The sequence below is a fragment of the Budorcas taxicolor genome, chromosome 7 (genome assembly GCF_023091745.1).
Source record: "Budorcas taxicolor isolate Tak-1 chromosome 7, Takin1.1, whole genome shotgun sequence".
Taxonomy (NCBI): Eukaryota; Metazoa; Chordata; class Mammalia; order Artiodactyla; family Bovidae; genus Budorcas; species Budorcas taxicolor.
The window spans coordinates 22236589-22258965 of NC_068916.1; the positions used below are offsets into that span (position 1 = coordinate 22236589).

General features: G+C 50.6%; 1 protein-coding gene across 4 annotated transcripts in view; it reads left to right on the plus strand.

Moving 5' to 3' along the window:
- P4HA2 (prolyl 4-hydroxylase subunit alpha 2) overlaps positions 1-22377 on the plus strand; it is a 32427-nt gene that overhangs the window by 3564 nt on the left and 6486 nt on the right. For all 4 annotated transcript variants that reach the window (XM_052642567.1, XM_052642569.1, XM_052642566.1 and 1 more), the window contains exons 3-11: positions 5426-5525; positions 6143-6239; positions 6534-6685; positions 9637-9774; positions 12980-13219; positions 14469-14662; positions 15451-15627; positions 18932-19002; positions 19240-19339. In XM_052642567.1, coding sequence (XP_052498527.1) covers positions 5444-5525; positions 6143-6239; positions 6534-6685; positions 9637-9774; positions 12980-13219; positions 14469-14662; positions 15451-15627; positions 18932-19002; positions 19240-19339 — 1251 coding nt within the window. In that variant the 5' untranslated portion in view covers positions 5426-5443. The remainder of the gene's footprint in view (positions 1-5425; positions 5526-6142; positions 6240-6533; positions 6686-9636; positions 9775-12979; positions 13220-14468; positions 14663-15450; positions 15628-18931; positions 19003-19239; positions 19340-22377) is intronic.

Below are 22377 nucleotides of genomic sequence, written 5' to 3' on the forward strand. Positions count from 1 at the left end.
GGCTCCTCCTTTTGGGAAGTCCTTAGGATGCTATATGGCAACAGATGTTATGGAGTAGGATTGAAGCCAGCAATAAATACTGGAATATATGTTTTGGCTTTGAGTCTGAGCTCTGCCATTGATTTACTGTAGCATGTGAGTTGAGCAGTTTCAGTTATGTATTTTACATATCTCTATCTGAAATGGGGATGAAAATCTGTCTAGTTTACAAAGTGCTGGTGAGGATTAGATGGTAGAAGTGAAAGATTTTTGGAAACATGAATAGTGATTAGCTTAACCTAGTTCTCAGAAAACAGATCTTAAGTACTTGATGCTTTGTTAGAAGGTATAGTTGCAGAGTAGCAAGTATAAGGGAAAAGAAAAGTGCAGCTGAACAGAGGTGCTCTAGTTGTTCAGCTGTGCAGGGCATCTCTGGGTGAGCTCTGCTGCTTCTCAGTGGAGGCCTGGAGAGGGGATTTATCTGCTGATGGCCTCTTGTTTCTGTTTCTCATTGGTCGCAGTTGCCCAAGGAGGAGTTATTTCCGCCCACCCCCCGCAACCCTGGTCAGTCCTCAGTTGCACTCCCAGGCCCTCTAGCAGTCCCCAGAGAGGCCAGCAAGGCACTTCACTGGAGTTTAGAAGTTGCAGGAAGAGTCTGAGATTTGGAGCCTGCGTAGTGTCCTTCACTGGGTCTGAGGTAGAGCAAGTGGCCCAGGAGGCAGGTGAGGCCAAGAGAGTACAAGGTGGTCCTGTAGATACATCCGGTATAGCAGTGTGTGGGTCTTCTTCTTTCCCATAGTTCCTTATAAGTTAGTCTTGCCTAGACTGCCGAGTCTTTGCCAAGACTCTGATCGAAAACCCAGCTGGCTTTTGAATGTTGATTTGTACAGCCTTTTCTGCTACTTCGTTGTCTAGTTACTGAAGCAGGAACCTTGTGGTTTTGAGGGTACCCACGTGGGTAATACAAGTCAGCATGTCCAGGTGCTGGATAGAGAAACTACGGTCATCCCTCCCTACCTGCAGATGTGACACCCGTCGATGCAGAAGGCTGACTGTACGATGCCTAGTATATAAGGGACTTGAACATCCGTGGATGTTGGTGTCTGTGGGGTCTCCTGGAACCAATCCCTTGTGGATCCTGAGGGACAGCTGCGTAAGGAGAGATGTGCAGGAACACCTAGGCTTCTTTAGGTTTTCAGTGAAGGAGACTGTTTTTCATGTGATGTGGTTGTTGAAGGTATGAAATCTGGAGTCATGAGATGGGGCTGGAGAGGGCAGTAGGGCCAGGTCATGCAGAGTCAAAAAGTGCTAAGGAATTTGGACTTTATTCTGAGAATAGTGGAGAGCCTTTGGAGGGTTCTTAGGGAGAGAGAGACCGAACGAGGGGATACAGTAAGCTGTGCTGGTGACTTTGTAGAGCAGAGGTGGGAGGGAGGCCATAAAGATGGGAGACCAGTGCAGGCAGGGGCCAGTATGGCTGTAAGAAGGACTTAGGGGTGGCTCAGATCAGGGTGATAGTTGAGGCATGATATCAGGTGAGGAGAGTCGGGCACCTCTCATCCCTCCCCTGGGGTGCCAGGGAGAGCAGCTTATGGGCCTCAGTGGCTGTCCATGTGCATAGGTAGTAGGGCCTCTGGAGCCTCTGTCAACTCTTGCTCGGTTGAGCACGCAGGTCCTCTTGGCTGTGCCGTGCAGAGTTGGCCACACTACCAGGAGGCAAGGCCACTGGAGGGAGCCCTGTTCAGGCAGATCTTGCCCCTTCGCAGAAGGCAGGCATCCTTTTGTTCAGAGCCAAACGAGACCTGTTTGTTCTTGGCAAACCCATGTTCTGTCTCTAGGCTGTTAAATACATTGTTAAAACTCAAGCTGTTGCATTTGGGTTGCAGCTGGGAGCTTGGCATAGGTTCCTGCCTGATGAGGTAAAGGGAGAAGCTAAGGACACTGCTGGTTTGCAGTTGGAAACATCTTTTCATGGCTGTTTGGCCCGGTTGTGAACATCCTCTCCAAAGAGCCGGCTTGCTGGGGCCTCTGATTGTATGTCTTGGAACCGTCCTGTGCTTAGAAATAGTGCCGGTTGCCTGGTGGGCAAATTATTGTCGCTGGGGTGTTGGCAAGCTTTGAAGGACCTCCCTGTGGGGGTCCCAACTCAGGCTGCTGGGTCTCTTTGGATTCCATTGGAGAGGGGTTGCTTTATTTTCTTCTAATTTTAGATATTATATAAAGTATATTTCAAGTTTCCCATAGAACTTCTTGTAGAAAGATTAGGAAATACAAATAAACCATAAAGAGAAAAATAGGATTATTTCACCAAGATAACAACTAGATTTATGACTCTCTGCTTACATATATATGCACGTATGTAAATTTCCATACATAAAAATTATTCCTTATAAAAATGAAAGCATAGTGTATATATTGTTTGGGAGCCTATTTTTCTCACTTAACAAGAGGCTTTGGTCTTCTCTTGGTGTTAAAAAGCATACAGTATCCATTCCTACACAATCCATAACCATCCATTGTATGGAAGAAATGTAACATCTTCTGATGTTATAGTTTCCTGGCAGGAACAAATCTGTGGTGAGGTTTTCCTTTTCGTTGGGTGCCAGATATGGGCCAGAATTGGGATGCAGCTTACACAAAAGTCAGTATGGGTTTTCTGCTCAGGCTTGGTGCTACCTTATTTTCATAAAAGGGGGCTCAGTGTTGCCCATTTTTAGGCCTGTGCAGCGTGGATTTCTGAGGGTTGGTTCCTGGAGGGCTTCTGGCAGCACTGGCAGGCACACAGGCCCCCACTTACTCTGTCGTCAGCAAGCTCTGGTATAGGTATGTGATGGGAGGGGGATATGCAGCTGGTTGGTTTTTTCCACATTGGGACCCGCAGTCCTTCTTGGAGGCTGCCGCCTCCCAACCTGACCCTGATTAGAATGACCTTTTGTACACCTAATACAAACTAGTGTTCAGGAGAAATGGGATGGGGTGGCAGTTTAGGTTGAGTGGTCTGGGGGCTGCGTGGGAGTGCCTAGCTGTCTGGGCCAGCAGGGTCGTCAGCCCCTTCCTCCATCAGAAGAGGAGTTTGTAAGCCCTTGGTCACTCAGAAACCCATCTGTGATTCTTTGGGCTCTGCCTCCAGACTGGGATTCATGGATAGTCTCAGTCTAAGCCAGATAGCACATTCCAGAGAAATGACAGCTGGTATTCATGTAATGAAGGAACCTGGCTGTTTTTTCCTGAGTGCTATAAAGCATGAACCATAAAGCATGAACCATGGCCAATATCACTGATTTGAAGGAGAAAGTGAGTGACAGCCACTGAGGCCCATAAGCTGCTCTCCCTGGCACCCCAGGGGAGGGATGAGAGGTGCCCGACTCTCCTTCCTTAAGTTTGTTATCTGATCTCTGAGGAGGCATGCCCCTGCAACTGGTGATGGAACAGGGGACAAACGGTGACGCTTGCCCCTCAACTTCCAGCCGTGTGTAGTCTGGCCTCCTGCCTGGCCTCTATTCTCCCAGCACCCCAGCCTGACAGGTAGTTGGCTGAATTGTCTGCAGACGCAGCCTCCTGGCTCTGGGTTTTTACTGTTTCCTCCCTATATGTGTACAGAAGGTGCTCTCTTATGCTGATGAAGCCTCTTGAAGTACAAGGAGCAGACCTCATTCCCTGAGAAAAGGTCTTATGTAAGCAAGAAGAAAGGCCTTCTAGAATCCTGGGGGTGGATGCAGGGTGCTGAGGTCTGGGAGCAGATCAATGACTAGAAAAAGGAGGATCCGGGCTCTCCCTTAGGGCTGGACTGGGCCCTGCCACCTCTTCTCAGGGACTTGCTTTCCTCTACTGCCCTAACTCTCTAGTGGGCCCCTTAGTCCATCCTCCCTACCCTGCAGCAGGTTCTGGGCTGAATAGTCTTGTCCTGTGTATCTCTGGGCCCCTAACACCTAGGGCACAGATGGCATGATGTCAGCTCTGCATACATTTGGCAGGGGGCAAAGGAGGACACTTGTTTATTCTCTCCCCTTCCTCATGTGAAAGTTGCTCAGTCGTATCTGGCTCTCAGTGTCCCCATGGACTATAAAGGCCATGGAATTCTCCAGGCCAGAATACTGGAAGGGGTAGCCTTTGCCTTCTCAAGGGGACCTTCCCAACCCAGGGATCGAACCCAGGTCTCCTGCATTGCAGGCGGATTCTTTACAAGCTGAGCCACCAGGGAAGCCCCCCTCTTCCTCACACAGGAATCCATTTGGGGTTTAGGGTCGTGGTTGGGCTTCTCTGAGCCTGCCTAGGAGCCACAGTAGATTGGAATTCCTCCTGGAAGGGTGAAGTGAGGAATGATGGGTGTGAGTGTGCGTCCAGTCAGCCATCGCAGGCAAAAAACTGATGAGCTGGCATTAGTCAGCTCAGCCTTAGAATCCTGTTAGATAAGGCTTGCAGTTTGGAGGGAAGGCCTTTGTACGTCCTTTATTTTCCTTGTTTTCTCTCAGTAAATTTCCAGTGGGGCTTGGCTGAAGTAGAGCAGGAAGAGGAGGGACTGGCAGAACTGGCGTTCAGGTGGATGTTCCTCCTGCGTGCTCCGGGCCGCGTGGCTAAGCTGGGAGATGATGTCTGAAGCTCACGTTGTGTATTTGGGTCCACTGCCAGTGGGCTTGCCCCATGGTGTGCCTTCTGCCTTCAGAGCTGCGTCTGGCTATTTCTAGGCTGATGGGAAGACAGCCTCTTACTTATGTCAGCAGCCCAGCCCAGTCTAAGGTTTTGGCCCTGTGTGGCTGATTCATTTTTGTATCCCAAGCGCCTAGCTCAGTGCCTGGCATAGTAAATATTTGCGAATGGTGATTCTCCATGAGGACAGTGTCTGCCGAGCAGCCTCGCTACAGGAAGAGCAGTGTCTGCCCAGCCTGCTCTCACGGTGGCCAGGTGCAGACCAGCAGGGAGCAGTTTGATTTCTCTTCTGGCTGACCATATGCTGTACACCTTGTTTTGGGTGTGGACCCCCTGGGGCATATTGTGTCCAGTTTTCTTTCTGCCCATGGGCGGTGTATTACATCTGGGTCCTTAGCACTGGGCACTGTCCTGGCACTTGTGTTGGAAGGAAAGACAAGCAGAGAAGAGGTCTGGGTTAGAATCTTGAACTGACAGACCCTTAGAACCAGGGATGACTGTCCCTCCTCCCCATTTAGCCTTCGCATGTTGTAAGTGGTTATCGGAAGTTGAGAGGGCAGAGTCTCTCCCATGGGCACTCAGCCTCCCAGAGCAGGGGACAGAATTAAGTGCACATCCCTGGTTCTACACCCTGGTGTCTTTCCACCGGTGATCCTGAATATCTTCCTTAACTTCTGTGCGCTGGCTCAGAGTTTGGCATGTTTCAATGTCTTTGTATATGTGCACGTGTGTATGTGTCCTCTCCTAAGTTGTTTTTTTACCATTGTTGATCTAATGACTGTCACTGAATGCCCTGCAGACACTGCCCTCTGTGACCATGAAACCCTGGGAGTCCACGTTGCTGGTGGCCTGGCTTGGTGTCCTGGGCTGCGTGCAGGCTGAATTCTTCACTTCTATTGGTATGTGCCAACAGGACTGTCGCCTGCCTGGGCAGTCCTTGGCTCAAGTGCCGGCGGATGGCACTGCCTGAGGTCTGTCCTCCTTCAGGGTGGGGTGGCCTTGTCCACTGGTTTTGACCAGATCTGGGGAGAGTCGGGCTTGCAGAGCTGCTGTTTCTGCCTCTGACCCCTGATGACCTGGATATCCTTCCTGGTAGGTGGCCGTCTCAGCTGGGCCTCCACCCTGGAAAGTGCAGGCTGCTCCTGGGCTGCCTGGCATTTCTGTCCAACTTTCTCCTGGACCACAAAATGGTTCTGAGCAGAGAAGCCGCCAGGACATCCTTGTCCCAGGAACATGACCCAGCTGGGTGACAGTGGGAGAGCGAGATTTGGGGTTTCTTCCTTAAGGTGTCCTCAGTGCACTTACCATCCGCTTGGAGCCTCTGCCTCTCTCTTCCTAAAGCTGGGGGCCAGGACCGTATGAGTGCCTAGGCCTCCTTTAACCCTAGGTCCCCATGACCCCAAGAGAGCTGACATGCGCCTGGCTCAGCTTGCCTCTGTGCTGATGTGTTTTGCCTGAAGGTTGGGAGCTGGATGTCCCTCATCCACTTACTGGCCCTTTTATCTCTCCCTTGCAGGACACATGACAGACCTGATTTATGCAGAGAAGGACCTGGTGCAGTCCTTGAAGGAGTACATCCTGGTGGAGGAAGCCAAGCTCTCCAAGATTAAGAGGTGTCTGATGTCCTAAGTCCCCACAGCCACCCTGAGCCAGGGTGGCAGGGTGGCAGGAGCCCCTACCAGGAACCCACCCAGGGTGCCCATAAGAGGAAGCCCTTGAGGGGGCAGTATGGGCCTGGCCTGGAGTTTACTTCATGCCAGTCCCCCAGAGTGGCTAAGTATGTGGGCTGAGGATCACTGCTTTTTCCTTTCTGGATAGAGATCCCCTGAATCTCACCAGGAAAATTACCAGAGGTCAAGATCCACGTGAATGGGTGTGTTAGTCTACCTTTTTCTGTGGTTCCACAGCTGGGCTGACAAAATGGAAGCCCTGACCAGCAAGTCGGCTGCTGACCCTGAGGGCTACCTGGCCCACCCTGTGAATGCCTATAAACTGGTGAAGCGGCTAAACACGGACTGGCCTGCACTGGAGGACCTTGTCCTGCAGAACTCGGCCGCAGGTGAGGGACTGTGAGCAGGTGGTTGCATGAGCTGGTGTGTCCCTGGGCTTGCGCCTGCGGCGTGTGGGTCTGAGCCTGTCCTGGTTCAGGATGTTGGTATGCACGTGCAGTGTGTGAACAGCAGCTGCCAGTTCCGTGGCTCTTATCTCTGTGGGGACCTGGCAATTGGCTGTCCTTGCTTTCAGTTGTGATATTAATAATAATCAGTTCTTGGAAATTCCCCGGTGGTCCAGTGGTTAGGATTCTGTGCTTCTGCTGCAGGGGGGCATGGGTTTGATCCCTGGTCAGGGAGCTAAGATCCTGCATGTCACACAGCATGGCCAAAAAAAAAAAATCAGTTCTTGCCTTTTTCTAGTGTTTCGGTGTCCCTTTTGGGGTGGGTGGTAGTGACTTTTTTCTAATTATGCTTTAGTAATACATTTTTCTAGATAAGTTGGAAAACAGAAACAATCATATAAGAAAATTACAGTTTTTAATCCAATTGCCTGATGACAATCACTATTAAAATTCTAGTCTTTTTTACACGTGTATAAAATGGAACCATACCAGGGAATGTTTGAGGGACCAAAGGAATTAACAAAGGTTAAGTGGGCTAAGTGGTGGGGGTGTGGGCCTCCTCTAAATTCATTCCCATTCATATCTTTTAGAAAGAAGACATATCCATTGGCAGATTTGTGACATAAGCTTACACTGTTTCCTTGAATTTTTCAGCTGCTGTGTATGTTTTTTAAATATTCTTCTGCCACATGATTTTAATGTCTGGCTCAGTAGTTCGTCAGCCCACTCCAGTACTCTTGCCTAGAAAATCCCATGGACGGAGGAGCCTGGTAGGCTGCAGTCCATGAGGTCGCTAAGAGTCAGACATGACTGAGCGACTTCACTTTCACTTTTCACTTTCATGCATTGGAAAGGAAATGGCAACCTACTCCAGTGTTCTTGCCTGGAGAATCCCAGGAACGGGGGAGCCTGGTGGGCTGCTGTCTATGGGGTCGCACAGAGTCGGACACGACTGAAGCGACTTAGCAGCAGCAGCAGCAGTAATATGTCACACTGATGTAGTGTAAAAATGGTCGTCAGTGGACATGGAATTGTTCCCAAGTTATCAGCAATCTTACCCCTATCTTTGTGCCCAACTCTGATTATTTTCTTATGATCAATTCTCATAAGTGGGATTTGCAGGCCAGAGTATGAACTTTTCTTTTAAAACTTCAACTCTGCTTAGTGCTTTTACTATGATAGTACTTTCTATGCTCTAATATTTTCCTCTCAGCAGCAGATGGTGGGGCAGGCCTGGAGGTGGGCCTTCCAGGCTTGGGCCCAGCCCCCCGGACTCACTGCCTCTCCTCCCTGAGTTGGAAGTGCTGATTAACTTCAGATTCGTTGTCTCTCAAGCTGAGGCATTTTAGCCCATGTGGCCAGACTGGGATGGGCTTGGCTTGGCTGGGAGCAGAGTGGCCTCCAGGGAGGGATTGGTGAACTCAGCCAGGCTGGAGCTGTGCCCGGTGAGCTCACTGCCTCCAGAAGCCGTGGCTGTCTTTCCCAGACCCTGCCTCCCAGCCTGGGCCTGTAGCTCCGAACTGCACCGCAGGAGAATGAGCCCGCCCAGATGATGATCTGCTCTCCAGTCTTGTTCTCTATACCCAGCCCCCACCATCAACATCTGGTTCCTTTGGAAAACCTTGTAATTACCCAGAGGGAGATAGGACAGGCCCAGAAAGCAATAGGTTGTTTTTACCTCTTTCTTTCAGAGTTCTTGCCCCTGAAATGTGGAGTGAGGAGGCAGGGAGATAACACTAACAATGTGGCTTTTTCTGGAAAGCATTTTTTCTCTCTGGACTGTAAACTCTCAGTGGCCCTGACCGTGCAGCCATGGAGAGACAAGGTTGCAGCATCTTGGCTCCTGGGCCCTCAGGCATGGCTAGAAGGGGATGTTTGTGCCTGAGGTTGCGGGTGCTGTGGGAAGAAGCTGGAAAAGAAATGGCCTTGGAGTTCCCCTTCCAATTCTCAGCTCCTGAGCACAGTTGAAGCCCCTAAATCAGCATGGGAGAGCCTGGCCCCCACTGGGAGTCCTGAGATTGCAGGACATGTATATCTTGCTTTACAGCTGGGTCTTGGAGTCACAGAATAGCTTCCTTGGTTGCATCTGTGGTTAGGGCTCTCCCAGACTCTGGGCTGCGGTCTTGAGCACCACAGTCAGGGAGCTCATGCCCTGAGCTCAGTGTGAGTTGGAGTGGCAGGAATTATCCTAGTAAGCAGAGCCGGCCGGTGTGGTCTGGCGGGGGAATCACGCACAACAGGGCATGTGCGACCCATCTCAGTACTTGGCCTGCTCAGATGATCCTCTAATCCCTAATCTTGGTGAGGGGAGAGCGCCATACACCTCCAGGACTGTCGTCATTACCTTTCTGGATGATTAGGACCAGTGGTCGGTAGTGAGTGGCCAGCTGGGCTCTCTTCTGTCCCTTGGGCTCCTCCGTCTGAGATGTGGGCCACGAAGCTGTGATTACCTGGCCAGCCTCATAATCCTAGATCAAGGTTTACCGTGTGATTTGTTTTCTGCTGAGTGGTCAGCAGGTCCTCCCTTAGTCCTTTCCTGTGTCCCAGTCAGTTACCCTCTCTGTCCCTTCTGTCTCCACCAGGTCTGTCTGAGTGCTTTGGATCCAAGACCCTTGGATCTCAGACTCCCACATGTTAACTGGTATGAGGGGGCTGTTCTGTTCAGTTCAGATGAGCAGCACAGGCAGTTGGCACAGTGAGGAGTAAGAAAGGAGACGTCTTCCTGAACTGGAGCCGCTGGGAAGGGCTTCCTGGAGAAAGGGGAAATGGCCCTCATGAGAAGGGGCAAGGAATTGCGCTAGCCAGAGACCCTCCTGTGGGTGCCTGTCCGGTTCCAGGTGAAATTCTGTTCCTGGATGGAGGTAACCTTTTGTTCTCATTCTCTCCTTTGGAAGATTTTATTGCAAACCTGTCAGTGCAGCGACAATTCTTCCCCACTGATGAAGACGAAACAGGAGCCGCCAAGGCCTTGATGAGACTTCAGGACACATACAAACTGGACCCAGATACAATTTCCAAAGGGGAACTTCCAGGTAACTCACCACTCCAGACAAAGCCTGTCCAGCACGTGTAGTCTATTGTGGTGTCTGGACAGGGCTGGAGCCACTGCTGACTCATGGTCTCTACCCTCAGGGGCACCGTCACCGTCACCATCACCGTCACCGTCAATGGTTCTCTCTGTTTACATTTGGTGCCAGTCCCTTAGTCTATGACAGCTGCCTCCCCTCAGCCCCTCCCCAGCCACCTCCCTCCAGCCCAGGCCTCCCCTCTCTCAGCTCAGGGAATGCCAAGGCTGCTGCTCAGGACCTCCTTGTCAGGACTGTATCCAGACCCACTTCCGTTCCCACCTTCCAGGGTCCTCTCGCCCAGGACTGATCTTGGAACTCGTTGTCCCATGGCCTGTGTACCCTCAGTTACAGTCTCTGCCCCTGTTTCTTCTGTGTCCACCTCTCTGGACTCTTCCCCCTGGGCTCATCTTGGAAACCTCTGTTCCTGCTCATCTTACATACCCCTGCCTCAGGATCCCAGGCCCCTTTCAGTCTCTGCTGCTGATTGATCTCTTCTCCCTCCTGGTTGGGCAGCTCGATAGTCATCTACACTCTTGTCCTCTTTCCTTGGTTCCTGTGTCCTCCTGAACACACAAAGTCTGGCCTCCTTCGCCCCTGCAAGATCACCAGGGGCCACTTGGATGGTAAAGCGAGTAGACAGGTTTCAGGCCGAATGTTCTTTAGCTTTTCACTAGCGTTCAGCATATTAATTGCCTGATTCTTCCTGATATTCTCCCCTCCTTTGAATTCTGGGACACTGATCTCAGCTGTTTTTCTTTTGGCACCTCTCTCTCTCATTGCTTTTACAGGCCCTGTTTCAATTCAACTGGCTCCTTCGGTATGTTTTTAAGAAGATGTGTAGGGGTTTGGTAGCTATTAAAGGGCAATAAACCCAGGGATTCAGTTAGACTCTGGTAGATCTTGGAGGCTCCCTCACCCGTGGGGACCCTGTAGGAGGCGCAGCAGAGGAAATCACGGTGTGTAGGAGAGGGAGGAACTGTGTTGTTGGCTAGTCAGAGCCTTGGCACTGGGAAGCCCAGGGAGCCAACAGGAAGATTGGGGATGTCTCCTTAATCCTCACTCAGTCAGATTTTGGATAAGGCCAGGAGGCCAGAGAGAGAAGGTGGCTTGGGGCACCTGCAGGATCCGTTCACCCTATAGTTACGAGAATGGTTGGTGGGAAGAAGGAGCCAGAGCCAGGCATTGACCCTTCACATTCAGTAACAGCCCCATGTGTATCCTGGAGGGGGCAGTGAGGGGTGGATGCTGTTTCTACCTGGTGTCTCCCTAAGCACCTTCTCCAGGGGACCCTGTTCACAGTGTTTTACTTTTAGGGCTAAATCCAAATTCCTCTTAACACGTGGTCTTTGCGGTCCTGCGTGGTACCGTCTCCCTGGCCTCCTTGCCCGTTGTACTAAGCTTCACCACTGCTTGGCTTCTTTGTTCATCCCACAAACTCTGCAGGTTTACCTTTATGGCCCTTCAGCATTCAGCTCAGCTGGTATTCTCCCGAGAGCACTCTCCAGAGAGCAGACTTTCACACTAGTTTCTGGGAAAGATACTGAGTGTTTGGGAGCCACTCTTGACATTCTTGGTATCTGTGAGATATATGGTAATAGCTACTGTTTATTGCACTCAAAGGACTCATAGGAGACATTTTCATGTGACATTGTCTTCTTGAATTCTTGGCACAAGTCCTCTAAAATTGATGGCATTATCTCTTTTTAGAGGTAACAGACTAAGAATCAGAGAGGCTAAGTAACTTGCCCATAGTCACAGAGCTGCTGGGTGCCATAGGTAGGCCCACACAGGCCTTACTCTGTCCAACCGGCTCCCCTGTGTTATGCTGCCTCCATCAGTGTTGAGTTCCTGCACCCACAGAACCAGAGATCTGGAGGTTCATGGAGAGTGAACAAGGACTCAAGGATGCCTCCCTTCTCCCATCCATGGTCTTCCTGCTAACTCTGTCTGGTGTTTATTTTCCCCGTTTTCCTATCCTGTCCTACATTGTCTGTTCCTGAGCCATCCTGGTGAGCAGCCCCTGAAGCCAACCATGGCAGCAGGGATTTCATTCTGGGCATCTTGGATATCAGGCAGAAAGAGCCCACTCTGAGGCAACTCTCCACTGTTAGCCATGCCTGGGTTGCTATTAATGGTTTTGTAGGGAAGTTCCTTTGCTTTCCAGGAGGGTCACAGGTTAAACCTTGCCTCTCCCCATAGCTTACACATCACATCTCCTTCTTGACTTGAAACTCTCTTCATGGTCAGTTCCAGCGTGAACCAACGGCAGATGACCTATGGTCAGAGGACCTGCGGAATTGACCTTAACCAAGGGCCCTACCCTGGTGGCTCAGACGGTAAAGAATCTGCCTGCAGTGTGAGAGACCTGGGTTCAGTCCCTGGGTTAGGAAACCCCCCTGGAGAAGGGAATGGCTACGCACTCCAATATTCTTGCCTGGAGATTTCCGTGGGCAGAGGAGTCTGGCGGCTACAGTCCATGGAGTTACAAGGAGTGGGACAGGACTGAGTGACGAACACTTTCCCTTTGAAGGGCCCCACCGCCTAGTGGTCAAAGCTGGCATTGCAGTCTTATTTCTTGCCCTCCCTTGGCATCTGCCGGGGCCCCTCCTGTTCCGTTTCTTCTGCCTCTTAGGTACTTCTCAGTGTTATTCACTCCACCGTTTCTGTATAGGTGGCCTCTGGGGCCCTGGCCTCAACTACTGTGTCTCTCTTTCGTGACACTTATTTCTGGAAGCATTTATCTTCATCCATGGCTTTACCTGCCACCTCAGTTCTGTTTTTTATATTCAAGTTATTTTTTCTAAACTTCCAGTCTCAAATGGCCAGCTACCTTGCAGACATCTCCTGTGCGGCATGCAGGACCTTTTTACTCTCCTGAACACTACTTCTTGGGCATCCTGGGCTCCTCCATAATAAAGGCCCCTTCCCCCTTGGAAGGAGGGGAGTCTGAGGATAGGAGACAGGCTGTGCACCCCAGCCAGAGACAGGGCCAGCATGGCTGTGCTGTCTGGACTCATGGCCCTTGGAGGTGTGTGGTCTGAAATCCTAGTGGGCCTCTGCTGGGGTGACGCCCCCACCTCGCGGGGGCCCAGGTTCCCACAATGGGGGAAATCTCTCTCCCTAACCCAGAGGCCCTTTGGAGCCTGACTACATGCCTCTCCGGCTGCAGGAACCAAGTACCAGGCCGTGCTGAGTGTGGATGACTGCTTTGGGATGGGCCGCTCGGCCTACAATGAAGGCGACTATTACCACACAGTGTTGTGGATGGAACAGGTGCTAAAGCAGCTCGATGCTGGGGAGGAGGCCACCACATCCAAGGCCCAGGTGCTGGACTATCTGAGCTACGCTGTCTTCCAGCTGGGTGACCTGCACCGTGCCGTGGAGCTCACCCGCCGCCTGCTCTCCCTGGGTAAGGAGCCTCTGGGGGAAGGTCAGGTGCAGATGGGGAGGTGGCAGGGCTGGCTCCTGTCAGGGACCAAGCCAGTCTGACCAGTTGCCTAGCCGGTGACCAATCCTTTGCTGCCTTCAGGCCCAGGCTAGCTGCCAGCTTGCTTTTTACCTACCTCAGTTCTGGCTTTAACCCTTGCCCAGTCACTGATGGATACACTCAGGCCTGCATATAGATTTCTATTCCATTTATAAATGGGGATCCAGGGTTGCAGTATATCTGCTGCTCTGTACGGTGGAGCCTTTATTACATCCACAGTAGCTCGAGAGGCAAGCTGTATTTCAGTGTTGCCTCAGTGACAGTTACCTGACCTGTTATTAGAGGCCTGAGGTCTAACTGATGGACTTGCCATGACTTTGGTCATTTAAGTGTCTTGTGATGTTAGACTGAAGGAGATCAGAAGCACTGTGTCTCAAGAACCTATTTGTTCCTCTTATTAATATTTGGGATATCATAGTTTGGGATTTCACTGGCCAGCAAAAGCTTCCTTTTGCTGCTGCTTTTCATGGGTCCTGCATCTGAGGCCAGCTAGTGTGGATGTCTGTTAGATGGATATGGGAAGAGAGCTCTGTAGACTCTGTCATGTTAGTAAGAGCCTTGGACAGGGAGTCGGGTCACCTGGATTCCCCCTCTGAATAACCTCACGTTAATTTCCTCACATCTTTGGGCTTCAGTTTCCTCCTCTGAGGGGTGGCTCAGTACTCCTGCCTGGCTTGCTCCTTCGTGTCGTGAGGCCCATAGGACAAAGCCGTGGGAGTGTCATGTGGCTGTTCTTGTTGCTGGTGTTTCAGCCTGCCTTCTCGCTGTGGCCAGGGTGTGATGCGCTCACCAGTAATGGAGCAGATGGACTCTAGGGCATGGATGAAGCTAGCACGCAGCCAGGTTGGGAGGAGGAGGCAGAACTCTGGACTGCTTCTCTGGACCCGTGTCCTCAGGATTTCCAGGGAAGTCTGAGAGGAGATCTGCATCAGTGGCGCAGCATCCCTTCCACCCCCCGCTTTGTTGCTCTGTTCTCATCTCTGACCAGAGTGGAGAGAACCTCTGTTGGCTTTTCCTCTATGACCAGCAAACCCCGCTTAGGTGCTGTGGAAGCCAGAATGCTGCGTGCAAGTGAGCTGCTGGGGGAGAAAACCGCTTACAGAATAATTTCTCTGAATGACCTAACAGATGTTTGTGGTTTCCTTTTCCTTCATGTTCTTTCCTTTTGTAGACCCGAGCCATGAACGAGCTGGAGGGAATCTGCACTACTTTGAACGGCTGTTGGAAGAAGAAAGAGAAAAAATGTTATCGAATCACACAGAAGCTGAGCTCGCAGCCCAGCAAGGCATATACGAGAGGCCTGTGGACTACCTGCCCGAGAGGGATGTCTACGAGAGCCTCTGTCGTGGGGAGGGTGTCAAACTGGTGAGACACGTGGATGGGTCAGGGCCCAGGCAGTGGGCCTAGATTTCAGCTCTGGACAGACAGATGTGAGGAAGATGTTAGGCGGTTTTCTGTCTGTAGGTAGTTTTCTCAATTCTTGATCGTATCTGCTGAGGCTGACATGTGGATGTTCTCTGAGGTACAGGATAGGAGGCTTGTCTTCCCTGAGGTCCCAGGCAGAGTTTTAGTCCTCTGAGTTGTTGCTGAGCACCCCTCCCTATCCCAAGAGGCCGGCTTCTGCTTGACTCACTGTTCTAAGAAAACTTGTGGGACTTGATGTGCCTTGGGCCCCAACGGAAGTCATGATCCCTAGCAAAGACAAGAAAGTTGCTAGAGCTTGGTATGAAGTATCACTGGCCTTGGACAGCCCTGGGACCCCGGTGCTTCCTCACAGAGGGTCAGATGTGAGTCAGTCTGTTGGCCTTCTCTGTGCGGGTGTCTGCCTGCTCCCTCTGGCTCTTCTGTCTAGAAAGATGTCTCCCCTGCCCCAGCCCTCCTCACCGACTCACGTCTCTGTGAGAAGGGTCAGGAATTACACCCTGCCACCGAACTTGTCAAATGAGGTGTTCTTGGGAAAGGAGAACCTCTGCGTCATTTGTGGCATATCATTTCATGCCAGCCAAACTGAGGGGCTTTTGTTTTCTTGTCTGGTGAGGTGGGAGGGAGCGACTGCTGGAGACTGGGTTTGAGACCAGTGTCTGCAGCCAGCTAGTCTGGGACTGAGGGTTAGGACTCACTCGGTTCAGGGCCTGTTGTTCTGTATCCCCCAGACCCCCCGAAGGCAGAAGAGGCTCTTCTGTAGGTATCACCATGGCAACAGGGTGCCGCAGCTGCTCATCGCCCCCTTCAAAGAGGAGGATGAGTGGGACAGCCCGCACATCGTCAGGTACTACGACGTCATGTCTGACGAGGAAATTGAGAGGATCAAGGAGATTGCGAAACCCAAAGTAGGTGTCTCCGCCGTTCCTTCTCAGGCCACTTAGTCCAGGTGCCATGGGGCCGTTTGGTTGCTCACCCCGCTGGCCTCTGCTGGTGGCTTGCGTGAGTCCACTGCCGGGTACTAAGGTACTGCAGACTCGATTAGACCTTGAAGAGTCACGGTCCACGGAGGGAACCAATGTGGACAGAAAGGGTGGGAGATAAGGGCACCCTGGGCAGGTTGGTGGTGGTGTGTGGGTGAGTGTTTAGGAAGTATGCCACGGGGTACTGCCAGGCTGGGTCCTGTGGAGCTCCTGATGAGGACTGCGGAGAAGTGATCGTCTTGGAGGAGAGTGAGTGTCTGCAGGACCGTCTTCTCATCTAGCAGCACGCTGGGTCTCTCTGTGTATTCACACCTTTAAATATTTTCTTCACATAAGCCCGGCACTTCTCTTGTTAAATTTATTCCTAGGCAGTTTGTTGCTGTTGTTATTATTGTTATTGTAACTTCACTTTGTTCCTTCCATCATTATGATTTTACTGGTTACGTTATTAAATCAGCTTACCATCATAAGCTAAACTGTTGATTGTAAAAACATATTTCATCATAATAGCTAATGTGTACTGAGTTCGGAAGTGTGGCCAGCCCTCTTCTAAGTCCTTAACGTGTGTTAACTGCTGTGTCTGTTCAGCAGGCTCTGCCATCATCTTCATTTTACCCACAAGGAAATGGACCCGGTGCAGATCACAGCTAGTAGTTGAACTCATTTCTTATTCTTTTGGTTTTTAGCTAATTTTCTTAGGTTGTCCATATAGTACTAGCAGCTGCAATTAAGAAAAATTTTGTTTTCTCCTTCGTAGACATTATAGTTCTGTTTCTGTTGTCTTGTTGAATTGTCCAGAGCTTCTAGAGCATTTTTATAATAGGAATCTTTGTCTTGTTCCTGAATTTCCTAGAAATGCCTTTGGTATTTCACTGGTAAGTGTGCAAGTTGGCTGTTGGTTTTGTATATACGTCATCATGTTACAAAATTATTCTTCTATTTCTAGTTCATAAAAGATTTCTCCCATTTGACATCTTTCAAAGAGAACTGCTTGCTGCCATGTCCCCACCCTTCTCCTGTCACTGGTGATCAGGAGCGAGGAGTTAGCTGGAGATCCTCTGTTGCTCTGCTTCTAAGAGAACTGTCGAGGCCAGGAGGCCAGCACTCCTGGAGAGACCTAGGATAGGTTCCCATCCTGGGCCCTGGACTGCATCTTGGAACAACCTTGCTTTGAGGTACTAGGATCTCCAGGGCTCAGAGCCAGTTGTTAGTGTCACTGATATTGCTGAGGGAGGGCCTAGCCAGTGTGTGTGGAGAATGGGGACCACAGACCCCCACTCTCTTCCATTCCCTGGACCAGCTCCAGATTCCTGCGGGAAAGAAAACTGCTTTCTTGGCTGTCAGGTGAGAGAGGCACTGTGGTGCCAGACCCTCCTGAGAGATTCCTCCCTTGTCCCTCTGATCAAGGCAGAAACATTGTTCTGTGTGTGTGTGTGCTCACGTTGGGTGTGTGTGTGCACATGGGTGTGGCTGAAGAGGAGAGTGGCTGGGAAGCTAGTCTTTGAATAGAAGCCCCGTGAAGGGCCAAACATGTAGGCTATTACAGGCTGACCTCTCCTTTCCGGAGCCTGTGAGGGACAGATGCTAGCCTGGCTTTGAAGTAGGGCCCACGAGCTTAACTTAGCCTGTGGGGAATGCCTGGCAGCTGCCTACGGGTCTCTGGCCTGCTTTCAGAATAGCTCTGTCTGTCCCTGGGAGCCAAGCACAGCTGCCCAGAGCCTCCCTGTGGGCATCAGGCCAGCGCTGTGGTTCACTTGCTTGGATGGGATCTAGCCACAGCTGCAGTTGTCATCAGGAAAGAACAGTAGGTGGGATCTCGGGGAAGCCCTCCGTTCTGGGTGCAATGGGTCTTACCCAAATGTGCTGCAGCAGCACCTGTCCAGGTTGGCCAGCCTTCTGGTCCATCCACCCCCCCGATCCCTTCTGCCACCTCTTGCCCTGACCTCTCTCTGACATCCTCACTGGCCTCCTTGTTCCTGCTCTGACCCCTCCTTCGTCAACCCTCTATGATGTATGCACAGTGATCTTTCTTACACTCAGGCTGTGGTGTCCCTCCCCTGCTTCTCACTGGTCCCAGGTTACGTCCAGCTCAACCCCCTCTTGCCTCCTCAGCCTGTTCTCATCTCTTCCCTCTCACTTCTAATCCACAGTCATACGCCACATCCATTTTGACCTCTGGGTTCCTGCGTTGCTGTTCCTGCCCTGTTCCTGTAATGCTCTCCTGCCTGGCTAACTCCTGCTTACCATTCAAATCTCAGCGAGGTGGTTCCCCCATCACCCCCTTAGGACACCAGTCTTGACCCTGTAGACTGCACTCCCCCAGACACTGAGCGTCCTCCTTCCTGGCTTCTACATGCTGTGCTGTGACTACCGAGCTAGTTTTTTGCCTTCCCACCCGACTGAGTTGTGTGAGGATAGTGGCCATGTCTTGGTCACCCAGCATTGTGCTAGGCACATGAGTAAGCACTAGTTAAGACAGACCACAGCTGGAGCCTGAGGGGCTGGCTCCAGGCAGCAGGCCCTTCCTGGGAGTATCACTGCACCAGTCTGTGGAAACTGGGGGGTATGAGATAGGTGAGGGTTGTGTGTGTTATGAATGAGCACGTGGAGGTGGGTGGCTTCCAGCAGCCGTTCACTTACTGCTGCTTGTAGACTGCTTTCCTGACTCTATCTTCTGACCTCACAAAGCTCCCAAGGGAGTGAAAACTGTGCTTTCTGTTCTTGTTCCTTGTGCAGTAGGAGACCAGCAGGGGCTGTGCAGTAGGAGAGTGTTTGGGTAGGTTTCTGGGCAAAGGAGGTTGCTGAGGTTCAGAAGGTCAGTGGACTTGACTGTGTTTAGAGGAGCACGCAAGACTGAGACTCAGGGACCGCAGCACAGTCTGAATGTGGTGGGAGCAGCCAGGCGTGGGCTGGTGTGGTGTGTGGGCCTGGGGAGAAAGGGGCTGTCCAGGCAGCTGGGTGAATAGACTAAACAGACTCCGTAGGCACAATTTTGCAGACAGCATGGACCTGGGAGCCAGGGGTGGGCAGTGGCCAGGCTCTGACAGCAGAACAGGAATTTGGAGACCACTGCCCTGGCCTGGCTTGCAGGATCAAGGGGCCTTGGCTAGAGCCACTACCTGCAGAGCTCCTTCCCTTCCTGGTCTGATTGGCAGATCAGGTCCCAGCCTCTCCGGGAAAACACTCAAGGCAAAGAATGATACGTGTGCCCTTTCTTCCTGCCTTCCAGCTTGCACGAGCCACTGTTCGTGATCCCAAGACAGGTGTGCTCACTGTCGCCAGCTACAGGGTTTCCAAAAGGTTAGCAAAGGTGATGGTGGAGGAGGGATGGCTGCTCATGCCCCAACTCCGGGGCCTCCCAGTTCCTACTGAGGGCAGGTGGCTTGGGTGGTTGTCCTCCCTGCTGGTGCCCGCACCCGCCTGCCGGGAGCTTTCACTCTGTGCTGCCTTCAGTGCTGGCCCTGAGGCTGGGGAGAGTGGAGGACCTCATCTAAGCCTGCTTTGCCCTGCTTTTCTCTCCCTCTTGTTTTGGTGTAGCTCCTGGCTGGAGGAGGACGATGACCCTGTTGTGGCTCGGGTGAATCTCCGGATGCAGCACATCACAGGGCTAACAGTGAAGACTGCAGAATTGTTGCAAGTATGGCTTGTTCCTGGGACCCTGGAGTTGGGAAGGGAGTGTTTCTAGCTAGATTACCTCCCAGGGTGCTCAGGGCTGGGCCTAGGGCAGCTTGCCCAAAAAACTGTATGACTCCAGGATGCCACGAGTATGGAGTGGCCTTCTATTGGGAAGCCGGAATTAAGTAGGCCGACTGGCATTCAACAGTTAGTGTTCGCAAATGCCACCTGGATATCTCCTCTGTGCCCAAGTATCACACTAGGTGCTAGGGATTGTTGGTGGGTATGGCAGGTCCATTTATGTCATCTTGACTACAGAAGCTGATATCCTGAATTGTTCCAGGGATACCTCTGAGAGCTGTGAATATATTCAGAGGTATGGTTCTGAGTCTCAGTCAAGCGCACTTGGAGGTAAAATGTTCTATAATACTTCAGCAATGACAGGCCTAGATTGGTTGGGTGATGAAGATGAAATACTCCATTTTAAGTAATTCTGTGGGACTGTGGCTTCCTGCTTTTTATTTCAGAGGTGAAGACACACAGCAGCACCATACTGAACATTATGGGCAGAGCTCCTACTTATGTGTTTCTGTTCTATTGAGTTCAAATCAGCACTGGGCATGCTCCCGTCTGAACATCCCAGATTCTGAATGCTGCTGTAAAGTGATGCCCTGAGACACTGCCAGAAAAGTTTCACTGGCGTTTTTCTTGAGTCTCCTGGATCTGTTTGGCCAGAAGTTCTGTGTATTTAAGGATCTCACACTTTAACTGATCAACCATAGCTCTCAGTTCAATATTGAACTGAGATCACTTGGAAAATACTCTCTGAACCTTTGCCTGGACACATCCAAGCAAATCAGCACTCATTCCCCACTCCATAGCTGGGTCAGCAACCAAAACCAATTTTGAAGGTTGTCTTTATGGATTTGTGTGAAGTCTACCAGAGTTGGTTTTGTTTCTTTTTAAAGCATGCTGATTATCTTACAGTCTTGTGAACATTTTATGTAATTTTTTCAATTGCACTGAGCTTAGTGTTGAGTTTGTAAGTCTAATTTTTAGGTAAGATCTGCAGACAAGTGCATCAAGAGAGGACTTCTGCCACATCTCCCACTCGCCTGTTACGTGGGAGAGCACACCCCTTTCAAGAGCAAAAGGGTCTCCATGCCCCAAGTGCATTCTTGTCGGTGTAGTTGCGATTCATACCTTCCTGGAACAGGTTTTGTGTTGTTGTTAAGACATCTATCATTGCTTCCTGCAAATGAGCCAGTGTTAGGATCATCATGGCCCTTACTGAGGATGATGTTCCATTTGGTTGCTGACTCCATACCCTGGACCAAGAGGCTGAAAAGAGTGTACAAGGCCTGTACCCCTGTTGCTCTCCTGGATGACTTCCAGGCTGTACCCTATCTCACGTGCAACCCCAGAAGACGCAGCTTTGTCCTTGGTCTGGCTTCATCTTAACTGAGCTCTTGTAATGTTGTAACTCAGTTGATAAATGGGCTTTGAATGCCTCAGCGCCCACTGTATGGTCTTTTAGGACAGAACCTGTCTCCTAGTGTTCATCCCACATAGTGTGATACATGCCAAGCAAGAGCCTTCCCATCAGGGTCCCCATGGGAGCATTACAGGCTTCTGGAAAGGAACAGGTTCTTCATCTGTAGTTGATGTGTTTGCTTTAGATCATTTGGAAGAAAGGGCGATCGAGGCTTTCTTTTGAGTTGGATGAGGGCCTGTCTGAGAGTGGAAGAGATTCTGCATTGCCAGAATTCCTGAAGATTGAAGACTCTGCTGATGTCTCAGTCTCACCAAAAAAGTGATTTCTAACTATTTTTCCCCCCTTCACTCTGACCTCAGAATTGTAAATACCCACATCTTTCAAAGGACTGACTCTTAATACTTTTGTGACAGATGAATACCTCCTCTCAGGAATCAGTTTTGATGTACAGCTTCTTTTATGTAAGGTATGAGTCTGGGGCCTGGAGTTTCCCAGATGGTGATTCTGATGGCTGCACGTCCAGAAGTTCCCATGGCACTTGTACTATTTGGGGATGGTATTAAATAGTATAGGTACAGTAGCCTGAACACTATGATCAAATGTGAGAATCACCATGATTCTCAAAACTGCTAAAAGATGAGCCACCTGTAACAATGTAGCTTCTTTCATTATCCCCAGGTAGTGAAAATTTAAGCACTGCATCCAGCAAGTGGGAGTGTTGGAAAATGTAGTCATACCTTGCACCTCCTGCAACAAGCAGCGAGTGAACTTTCCTGAATGCACTGGCAAACTGATCGCAGTCATGTTTAAAGTTTTCTTCAAGTTCTTGGCTATGGTGTATCCAAAGAAAAATCATTTGTGATATCACTTCATCAGCTCCTCTAGCACTTCTCTCCTTACATGCATCTTCAGTCTCAGGGTCACCTGCTGAACTAGGCCTGCTTGCACTGTTGATAGTATTTTGGGTGTGGGACACTTGAAGGCCGAAGCAGTGTGTGACAGGATGTTTTCTTCCACTGATTCTGATTCTCCTTATCAATGTTTTTATTATTAAGGACATTGGAAAAAATCATTCTGCCCCAAATTTGCGTTTCATCGCATTCAATAAATACTGTTTTATACTCCAAAAGGAGGATTTTCTCTCTTGTAAAGCCCCTCCTCCCTCTCCCTCCATCCTGTTCATAGATGGCCATTATTGCCAGTTTTGCAGCATCTCTCTCCTGACTCTTAGAATCACCACAAAGTTTATGTGAAACCAGTTTTCTGAGGACTAATAGTTGAATCCTCAAAGTGTTTATGGTTTCCTTAAGACACAGTAGCCAAGTGTTCCCAGGTGGACATTGGTGGTACCATTTGGTACATCAGCTTTCATGTCAGATTTTGCATTTCATCTTGAACTTCATCTCTCATCTAGCTACTGAAGCTAAAATAACCATCGTGACTTAGAACTTACATTGTGCTGGTAAACTGTTCACAAAGGTGTTTATGACTTCTGATCCAATTAGTGATACCTGAGATGGCTCAGGCCCTGGTCTGGGTTCAGGCTCCACTTGGGGGCACTGAGA